Source organism: Phodopus roborovskii, unplaced genomic scaffold (genome assembly GCF_943737965.1).
Source record: "Phodopus roborovskii unplaced genomic scaffold, PHOROB, whole genome shotgun sequence".
Lineage (NCBI taxonomy): Eukaryota > Metazoa > Chordata > Mammalia > Rodentia > Cricetidae > Phodopus > Phodopus roborovskii.
Genome location: NW_026126460.1, coordinates 23,701,511 through 23,712,348, shown reverse-complemented (window position 1 = coordinate 23,712,348; position 10,838 = coordinate 23,701,511). Strand labels below are relative to the sequence as shown.

The 10,838-nt window shown below is 47.1% G+C and overlaps 1 protein-coding gene across 1 annotated transcript; it reads left to right on the top strand.

Moving 5' to 3' along the window:
- The first annotated feature begins 3,302 nt into the window (after positions 1-3,302).
- LOC127226482 (RING finger protein 223) lies at positions 3,303-4,604 on the top strand. The gene has a single exon (XM_051190536.1). The coding sequence runs from the start codon at positions 3,477-3,479 to the stop codon at positions 4,512-4,514; it is 1,038 nt and encodes a 345-aa protein (XP_051046493.1). The 5' UTR covers positions 3,303-3,476; the 3' UTR covers positions 4,515-4,604.
- Positions 4,605-10,838: the final 6,234 nt, after the last annotated feature.

The following is a 10,838-nucleotide window of genomic DNA, read 5'->3' as shown; positions in this document are numbered from 1 at the left end:
TTACACAGTAAGTACTTTTGTCCTAATTTTAGTTTGGGAGACTAAGGCACAAAAAAGGCAGCCTGCAAATACACAAAGGGTGAGGGACTGACTTTCAATCCGGAACTGCCAAGGCACATGTTCTGTCAGTGAACAGCTCCTAAATCTTTTGTCGAGACAGAGACTTCTGAAACTAGAACATTCTTTAGGTGGTCAAGGGAGGGACCATAGACAAGAGATTGTCTGAGAGCATGGCTGCTCCCCATTTACTCAGCTCCTCAAAAATAAAATAATCCAGCAAATGGTATCTGACATGTTCAAGATATGAGCAGGGTTCTGGTAAAGCCAATTCAAATCCTAGAATGCACACTGGGCTACTCATTGACAACTTATGCTCCAGTTCAACACATTTTCTTCCCAGGGAAAGTCCAGTTCCCCAGTGTGAACAAGCTTCTATGTTTACTCTTGCAGGCAACACGGCTGGCATTGGACATTATGGTCCGCTAGGTCTGCTGCCTGAGGCTTACCTAACACTCCCCAGGAGTCACCAACCCTCCTTATTGTTCCAAGGAAGTCCTTATAAAACACCTTTATGAGTCCCCAAGATATAAAATAATTGAGGTGTTGGGTTCCCCTCAAAACACTATCCAAACTGTGTGTGCTGGTTCATGCCTGTGATTCCAATAGTTGGGAGGCTGACACAGGAGGATAGCTGTGTTTGCTGCTAGTGAGTTCCAGACTAGCCTGAGTTATAGTGTGGAATACTGTCTGCCTAAGACAACAAAAAACAAACACCTACCCAAACACAGTAAGCTCTGTCATTGTTAGCCAAAGTCATGTACTTGTTTATAGAAAGTATTGGCAAAAGTTATACCAGGGTCTTTCAAAGGTTGTTCCATACTTTGGGACCTAAACCACCATGACCTACACAAGAAACATGGTCATGATGTGGTAAACATCTTGGGGATGCTGCTTGCATACACTAGATAGGAGCTGAAAGATCGAATTCAGGTTTCACTTAAAGCAAATCTGTGATCTTTGCGTAAATCACAGCCAGGGGTGATTTTGTCCTCAGTGAACAGTTTTGTGTTGTTACAATTGGGATGCTTTGCTTTTGACTTCAAATGGGTAGAGGCCAAGGACACCATTTAACTTTGGCCATGCACAGAACACCTGCAATAAAAATGTAACCAGTTCAAAATGTCAGTAGTGCTGGCATGAGAAGCCCTGGTGTAAGGTGAGAATTCACAATGGCTATGACTGCTAAAGTTTACGTGTTTTGCCCAAACACTCGCTATATCCTAACACACGATGTCTTCAGAGCTCTCGCATCACCTTTTGGACATCTTTAGCATGGAGCTGGATGTGTGAAAGGAACCATACCGATCCCCGGTAGCTCTCTAGTGTCTGTGCACTGCTCTTCCTGAGACCATTTCAAGTTGTAATTGGCATTGCAAGCATAGCACATACCTAATCAGAGTGTAAAGAACCCAGAGTGAAGCTGTGTGTGAGACACACATGCTGAATGAGAAGCAGACAGACTTAAAGCTCAGTTAGCTCTGAGTCAGTCTGCAACTTTTCAAGGCCAGAGGGCAGCCTTTTTGTTGTCCCCTCACTGGGACTTCTCAGTACTGTCCCCAGTAATTAGAAAGATACATTGTCCCAAATAATAATTATAAAGCTCAAATGTAAAAAGTTAGTGTTTTTAAACAAGCTTAACTTAAGGCCTTAAGTTTAAGACAGAGTACTTCCACTATTCACACAGAGTAAAAATATACTTATTTTCAAATGCACCAGATATGTCACAGTCACTTTATGCCCCCAGAAACCTATCTTGTTTGGTTTTAGTTAGTGTTTGGAGACAGGCCCCAGCTGGCCTCAAACTCCATATGTAGTTGAGGATGCTATGGATTTCCAGACTCCTGCTTCCACTTCCCAAGTGCTTGGATTATAGGTTTTTGCTACTGCCCAACTGTAAGTAGTGCTCCTGATGACACTCCCCTCTGGGGGTGGGTGGTGAGGGTGGGGGTGGTCCTGTCTGCACTCTCCCAACTGAGCAGCATCCCAGGCCCTCTTCTGTGCTGGTTTCTTTCTGTCCTCTCCCTTCAGTCGGTTTTGTAGCTATTCCCCGTGGCACCTTGATCTTCAGAGGACAGGGATGGGAAGTGCAGTGTTTCTACAGTCTGAAATAAAGGGGGGAACATTCTTACAAAGCCATTTTCTCCTTCTTTGCTGGGTGGGGAGAAGGATGGCCATTCTCCTCTTCGCAGGGCGGGATGAGGGTGGGGCACCTGGAGAGATACACAGAGAGGTTAAGAGTATCTAAGTATCACCAAACAGGCAGTACCCAAACACTTCTGTGCAATATGCTGCTGACTTGTTTCTCTGGAGCAAACTCCATTCCACAAACCTTGGGATTTTTCATAAACTCAGCGTCTAGCCTCCACGAAGCAGAGTTCTGTGTTCTCTGTGTCTGGATGATTAACGTAGGCATGTGGAGGAAAGAGGTGGCTGAGGCTATACTCTGGGTTTAATCTAGACTTCTCAGTCTGTGAACTTCCTTGCCAACTTCTTTCTTTCCTCTCTGTCTCTGTGACTGCCTGGTACTAAAAACAGCTACATCTACAGTGGTCATCGCCCGGAGAACAGCTGGACTCTGCTCCTAATATGTCTTTTCTACTTAACCTCAGGAAGACACAACGTTTCAGAGGAGGAAAGGGGTATTACCCGGTTCCCAAATTTTCTCCGAACTGCGGAGGGAAAATGTTCTTCTCCGCTTCTCCGAGATGAGCACAGTTGCCTGGGTCCTGCTAATAAAAGCGCAAAGCGTAAATGGCTCGGGGATTATTGGCTTTCGCCCTTGGACTGAGATGTGAGATCATGATTTTCAGCCGGGGGAAGGAACCGCCTCTACCAGGCTCAGAGGCTGCCGCTTCCCCTTCCTGCGCGGGTCCTGCATGACATCACGGTGAGCTCTTGCTGGTAGGGGGAGAGGCGACTCCTCCCGGGACCTAACCCCAGACAGGGAAGAATACAGCAGATAAACAAAAGGAGGGGTGGGAGAGTAGTGTTGAGGAAGAAGAGGAAAGGAAAGAACGGGTCCCAGTACCACACCATTTATAGCGGCTGTGTGTACAGGCAAAATGGAACAGCCTTAAGCAACTGCACCTTCCAGCCCATCTGAAGCCCACTTTTAAGGCCATCATAAACCTATACAGAAAGCTGTCAGGAGACCTAGGTTTAGAGGATTACTGGTACCTCAGTCAGGCGCTCCCGGACCCGGGAAGGACCAGAGCATCCGCACTGGGGTGGGGTGGGGTGGGGTGGGTGGACCGGTGGGCCGGGCGGGGGCGCAGCAGCCAGCGGTTGCCTCCCCCGCCAGGCGACAGCAGTCAGAGGGGGGAGACAGAAGCGCCTCCTCCCCGCCCGGAGCCGGGGCTGCCGCGCAGGGGGAGGAAGGCGACTCACCTAGCCCCCGATGAGGGGCGCATCATGCCATGGCAGCCCCTGCGAACGACAGCGGTGGCAGCACCCAGAGCCGGAGCAGCAGCCCCGGGAGCCGGGAGGGAGTTGGGGGTACTGCGGCGGGAGCTCGCGACGACGGGGAAACGGGAGTCCGGGACGCCACGGCGACCGCCCCCAACCTCCCTCCGCTCGAGGACTACGAGTGCAAAATCTGCTACAACTACTTCGACGCGGACCGGCGCGCCCCCAAGCTGCTGGCGTGCCTGCACACCTTCTGCCAGGAGTGCTTGAGCCAGCTGCAGCTCCGCGCCGCCGCCGCCGCCTCCAGCGGGGCTCCTGAGCGCGCGCCGCGCCCGCCACCCTGGCACGGCCCGCCCGGCGCCATCGCGTGCCCGGTGTGCCGCCACCGCACGCCACTGCCGGACAGCCGCGTGCACGGTCTGCCCAACAACACCAAGCTCGCCGAGGCCTTCCCGTTGGCTCTGCGCGCCGCGCACGACCCGCTGCCCCAGGACCGGCTCCCGCCGCTGGCCTCCCGCCGCCCCGCACCCACCGCCACCCCACTGCCAGCCCCTGCCCCGCAGCCACCGCAGCCGGCGCCACCACCCGCTGAGGACACCGCCCCCGGGCCTCGCAGCCGTCTAGGTCTCCGCGCCCCGGGAGCCTACGAGAGCTGTCAGAACTGCAAGCGCGCGGCGCTCACCGCCGGCTGCGTATGCGTGGTCTTCTCGTTCCTCTCCATGGTGGTGCTGCTGTTCACCGGCCTCATCTTCGTCAACCACTACGGCGGCGGAGGCGGAGGCGGGGGTGGGGGACCCCCGAGCAGCGGTTCGTCCCCCGGCCCCGGCCCCGCCCCAGCCCCGGGATCGCCCTCGCCCTCGCCGGTAGGACCCATCTGTCTGTCAGTAGCTAGCATCCTGGCTCTCTTCTCGGTGGTGGTCACCTGGATCATCTGCTGGCTCAAGTATCGGCCCGAGGGGGCGGCGGCGGGCTCGGCAGGAAGCGGCGGGGGTGGCTCCAGGGCGCGGGCGGCCGCAGCTCCCGGCAGCGGCAGGAGGAGCGACACGTAGAGGGGCGGCACACCCGGCTCCCGGAGCATCGCCTGCCCTGAGAGAGGCCCCAGAGGACCCGGCTTTGGGCTCAGTACGCTGGGGTTTCTGCCCGGCTTCGTCTGTGACCATGGATCACCGGGTCAAAGTGGAGCCTCAGTTTCCCGCCTCTGTCTTTCTGTTTTCTACGTACGTTCTTTAGCTTGGGAGAGAGAGGGAAAACAGAAGAGACGAGGATGCTGGGCTGGGGTGGTGGGGGGAGCGTGTCTTTTTACCCAGATTTCTGCTTTATGCGCCACCTCACCCTGACCAGAGTTTGTAGCTGTCCATTCCCAAAGTATTAGGATGTGCAGAAAGCGGATTCCTGGCGCATGGGACTTTGGCGTTCGTTTAGGGGTGCCACGCGCTCGTGTTTGTCCTCAGCAGTTGTGAATGGACTTGAATTGCCTAAAGGAAGAATGAATGAGATGTAAACGCAAATGATCTTTCTGCTTCTCAAAGATCCCGGGAGGGCAGACACTGACGAACCTTCTGGATCCGCACGCCGAAGGATGCACGTCTGGACTTATCTGCCCTAGCCAGCATCCCAGCAGTGCAGGGCAGGTGCTCATCGCGCGTGCGCGTCCAGGGCCGCCTCGGTTCTCCCTCAAGCTGGCAAGCATTGGTGGCTGATCCGCTGCTTTCCGCCTGATGGCTGGAGCGGAGCCCAGAAGTCTCATCTTCTGGAGGCTTGCGGTTGTTTTATTCACAGTGTTACTGCCAGGAAGTCATTTTCGTCTTCTGTAACCGGACTTGACTCAGGGAGCTTAAAGAGCTTGACCTCCTTTCTCTCAAAACTGACTGACTGTTGCCCCCACCTGGAAGACAATGAAAGCTATTTATGCAGAGTTTAAAGTATAGGCTTCCCCTTTTCCCATGACTCACGCCCCCCCCCCATTTCACTTAAAAATAATTTATTTTTGAATATATAAATCTTAAAGTTTTGCATATTAAGATCTCTAGAAGCTCTTTTGAGCGGTGTCATTTGTCTCTTACCTCTGACCCAAATACATTTCAGGACAAGAACCAGGAAAACCAAGGGGAGTTAGTAATTCATTCAAGATTTATACTGTGAAACAACTTTCAACTCTATATGAAAACATATAGAATAATGCCCAAAGATGAAACTGAAAAGTGTCTCTGCCTCTGATGATTATCAAGATAATGCACATTTATCATATTTTGAGTTTAGCTTTCTGCTATCATGGAAATCACTAAAATGGCCACACCCAATAGGGAAAAAATACATATCGACCTGATTTTGAGACTAACAGAATGATTTTTTGAGTGTATGCTTCACATGCTGTAGTTGCCTTTTTAAAAGAAAAAAGTGGATCTAAATGTATCTTGTGTGGAGACAAATATCTTACCCCATCTTTTGGAAATTGGAAAAGATGATTTTCGTGCTTTGAAAAAAGTCAGAGCTGTCATTGGGGGTGTGTTGTTTTTCTCACGTATTACGTTGTCTGCATGATCCTGCCCTGACACCATCCTATTAACTGAATTGAATGAAGCATTTGTATCTATCATATAAGTGAAGTAATTTATTGGCCACCCATAAGTAGCGTGGCTACAGTTTAGGAACCATGATATTGGTGTGTTAGATGTCTACATTGTCTTAATAAAAATAGGAAGTGTTTATAGAAAATAAGCCACACTGTTTTTGGTACGATTTTATTTCATGGTGGAATTGCTCCGAGCTATTTGCATAGCCCTTTCTTTCTCTAGAATACACATTCCCATCCAAATCCCAACTGCACGTTTTGGATGAGGCTGAGAGAGAAGTTCCTTACACGTGTAGTTGGTTAAGATGAGCATTTTGTGTATTGCTGAGCTTTGTTTTCTTTAAAGACATTTCCCTGTTTTGTTTTTAATGTGTGTGGGTACATGTGTGTCTGTGTAGCATGTGTGTTCTCATGGAAGCAGAAGAAGTGTTTGGTTCCCCTGGAACTGGAGTTGTGAAAAGCCATTGGGGTCACCATGGGGGCACTGGGAATCTAATCCTGGTTCTCCCATGCTCTAACCATTGAGCATCTTTTCAAGAGCCTGTTTCCAAACTTTAAAAAGACTCCCTGAGGACTGTTGTGATATTCTGGAGCGAGAGGTTTAGTATCTGTAGCTGTAACACCCACAAAAACTAGATTCTGATGTCATCTTGGTTTCTGTGATTTGTCTCAACTCCCCCCCCCCAAAAAAAAGAGTCACATTTTGGAGATGAGTTGTGACTAATTTATACTCCAAACAGTTTGTGTTGCTTTTATACTAATTTATATGTTTTATTCACCCTTTCCTTACTCCAGTGCAGCCATTCTGTGTGTAATCACTGTGTCCAAAATGCATCCACACACATGTATTTGTGTATATGCATTTGTATATGTATGGCATATGCACACTAGTAACAGACCTTGGCTTCTTGGATGTGGCCATGCACACACAAACATGTGTTTGCTATTTCTTTCCCTTCAACTGGCAGCCTAAAGTCTGCCTAGAGTTACTTGGAGACCAGCTTGCTTCTTATAGTTTATTTATGCTCCACAGAAGTGAGCCAATGATGTAGAATGAACTTATACAGGAGGAATGTGTCTTCGAGTTGCCTACATCACAATGAGAGCCACATTTTGCTTCTTTCATGGATTACACATGCCAATTTCTTGTGAAAATTAAGTTAAAATCGTTGAAAATCAAACAGATACCATTAGAGGCTCGGCACCTAGCAATATTTTTCACTTTGGCTGGCCTTGCTTTGGTTGCTAAATTCTAACTTTGTCACCAGAAATGGAATGGTGGCAAAACCAGGTAATGAAGATATGTGTTTGCTCTTCCTGTTTTCAGATGTGTGAGCCCTCTCCCATTTTGTAGATTTGACTTGTATGTTTAGCCATACACCTCTTGTTATTTTTATACTTATACATCTTTTATTCACCCTTTCTTTACCTCCAGTACAGACATTATTTTTAATTATTATAGCAGATTGCATCTCCACATGCATATATGAAAAGATTTATTTATTTATTTATCTATTTGATTTTGGTTTTTTAAGACAGAGTTTCCCTATAGGATGGTCCTGGCTAACCTGGAACTTGCTTTGTGGACTGGGCTGTCCTCAAACTTGCAAAGATACAAACTCCAAAGTGTTGGAATCAAACGTGTGTGTCACCATACCTGGATTAGGTATGAATCAAATATGTACACTAGTAACAGAACTTGGATTCTAGATATGAAAAGGTCTGACATAACAGCATCTTAAACCAAGCAGGAACTTGAAAAGTCACTCAAATAATGTCTGAACTGTCTAGAGGGCTTCTGGGATAATGAGAGGCACCTTCTCACTTTTCTATGACAATTTTCCCCTGAGCTTCCACCCCCCCCTTTTCAGATATGGTTTCTCTTTTTAGCCTTGGCTGTGCTATAATTGCATATGTAGACCGGGTTGACCTAAAACTCAGAAAGTTGCACCTGCCTCTGTCCCTCCAGTACTGGGATTAAAGGTGTGCACCATCACCTTCCAGCTTCCCTCAGCATTTTATAGGAGAGTGACTCAATCCTGGGCATAGATCTATGTTAAGAGTAAGAAGGCCCAGTGAAATTTTGTCTGGTCTGCCTTGCATAGAGTATGAGGAACTTGGAGATCTCATCATTCCACCCGTGCCTGAGTTCAAGGCTGCAGGTTGGTCTAAATTTCAATCAAAAGTGGTGACCCTAGGAGCAAGAGGTTGGATTCTTGCTTGGCCCCTGAATGCTACCTGATTTAGAGCAGGGTCCACCTCCAGAAAACACATTCACACCTGCAACTGGGAGATTCTGAAGATTGCATTCTCCTTATTTATTATGAAAGACCCCGGGAAATCAATTGACCTCTTTGGACCTCAAGCCCTTTATCTGTAAAACGTGAGGAAAGTTCATCAGTGACACACATCTGACTCCAGAGGCTTGCAGGAGGATTTATACTCATAGGAGGGAGGAACAGCTAAGATGCCCTAGAAAGGGAACCCAGGTTGCTGCTTTCTCTCAAGAATTTAATGTCCCTTTCACAGAGAGTTCTGTCACGTCACTATCTGCTCCCAGATGTCTAAAACTGCCTACAGAAGTCTTGCTTATTTGCCCTGTTGGTGAGGGGGAGAGTACCATTCTTTGTAACCAGAATGTAAAGTCAAAGGACAGAAATCTTGTTTTTCTGGTCTTCCCACAAAGCGTTGATGGGTTCTCAGCACAGATAAATACAGTGTTAAGTTGGCAGAAGGAAAATCTGGAAATAAATTGTTGGACCACTTGACTCCCCAACTCATTCTGTCAGTCAGTAACTCCTGAGATCTGAGGCCCATAGGTGGTGTTTCTGGGGGGGGCACTTTCTTGTTTCATAAGGATTTTTTTTTTAAGGGCCAAGGATAGCACAGTTAGTTCTTTGAAGAAGGCATAGACCTGATGGCGGCATGCCTAAAACTGAGCATAGTGGTGCTTGGCACACTCCTGTAAAGACAGCCCTGGGGAGGTGGAGGCAGAAAGATCCAGAGTTGAACTCATCCTCAGCTCTATCTGTAACCCGGGCTACATGAGAAACTCTGTCTAAAAACAAAACAAATGCATAAGCAATATATTTACAAAAAGCACTTTGAGTCCTGAGGGAAAATGAGACCCTGCAGGGGAATTCACACTGCATATTCAATAACAGAACCACAGTAAAAGATACTTGGTTTCTGTTTCTAAGCATCTCTCTCTGCCTGGTCACATTTAGGATATGTTCATGAGGATGTTTGTACTGTGCTTTCTATAGTGAGTGGCATCTATAAACTTGGCAGAAGGCTTCTCCACAACACAAAAAATCAGTTCTGCTACATTCCCCATTACGTGATACTCCCTGTTTTATTAACTCAAACTTGTTCACTAGCCTGCTGATTTTATGGATCTGATTCCTCTGATGTGATCCATTGGTACTCTCTCACAGAACTTAATTTTTAATTGTTAATATCTATTTATTGCTAATAAACAGAGTTAATATCTTTACATTTCTGCTTCCACACAAACACGAGTGAATTCACACTGGCATGGCATGCATCCTTGTTGAGGATATACATCTCTCTTCCTTTGAAGTCATGTTTTATTGGGCATGTTAGAATGTGGCTTAGAAAAGTCCTATTATTGGAGCAGCCACTGTCTCATCTCTTCGATGAGTGTTAGAAACAACTGGAGTAAACTTAAGCTTGAAGTTATGTGGATGAATCAAGTGTGCAGTAGAGATTTTATCTATAATTCACTAGGTCTCTTGATTGTCTGTGGAAGATAAGGTTTGTAAGGATTATCTCGTAACTATTCCCTTCAAACAATTTTGATTCTGAGGTTTCTCCTCTCTTAAGCAGACCTAACATTTGCCAAAGAGAAGCAATTTTCTTTCCACGATAAATTTGCAACCATTCCTGATCATAAGACATTTGGGGAAGTGAGTGTTTATAATCCAATCACCAAGAATATTCCTAGGAGCCTCGGAAGAATGCGCACATTTCCTTTACAAAAACAGTTGTCTTTGCATGTAAAATTGGATTATCTTTGGTTTAGAAATGCCAATTTCCAGGGGGTCCAGTGTGTGTGGGAGGGGCTGGAACGAGAAGAGATGGGGTAAAAAGGTCTTCTTAACCTATACTATTTCAAAACAAATCCCACCATAAACATAAGAAAGTGTACACAAAGACGCTTATTTCAACAGCTATTTCAGAAGCCATGGACTGTGGTCCCCTCCAGCACAGAGTAGTCTCCATCACATATAAATTAATATTTTTTATTGTTTACTTTTGTTTTTCAGAGACAGGTTTTCTCTGTGTATAAATTAATATTCCTATTGTGCCCTCGTTGGCAAAACAATTTTTCAATCGAACTTGAGGGATCAAAAGAGTGTTGTATCTGCCCTTACAGTTTTCAGGAAGGAATTACAATTCTCAGTGAGAATTATAAAGCTTTTGTCTCGAGGGAAAAATCTGAGAGGAGCAACCTCGGCAAGGAAATGATTTGTCTTCAAACCCCCCCCCCTTTTTTTTTTTCTTTTTTCTTTTTTTAAAAGGGAAAAGCGAATTTATTTCTGATGGGATCCTCGGCGCAGCTTCTCCTGCAGGCCCAGAGTTACCTGGCGGGCGGGGAGAAGTATGCGGAAGCACTCTCTCCCTCAGAGGTCGCTGTTGATTGGCCAGGGCCCGGAGGGGGCGGCGCGGTGGTATTTCTAAAGGGCGCCCCAGGTGATTTGCTAAGCTGCTAAAATTGGGAGCCGTATATTTCACACCTTAATGAAAAGCCACTATCTTCCTAATCTCACTTTAATGA

Coding starts and splice junctions, on each gene's coding strand:
- LOC127226482 (XM_051190536.1), top strand. CDS start 3,477: ATGGCAGCCCCTGCGAACGACAGCGGTGGCAGCACCCAGAGCCGGAGC.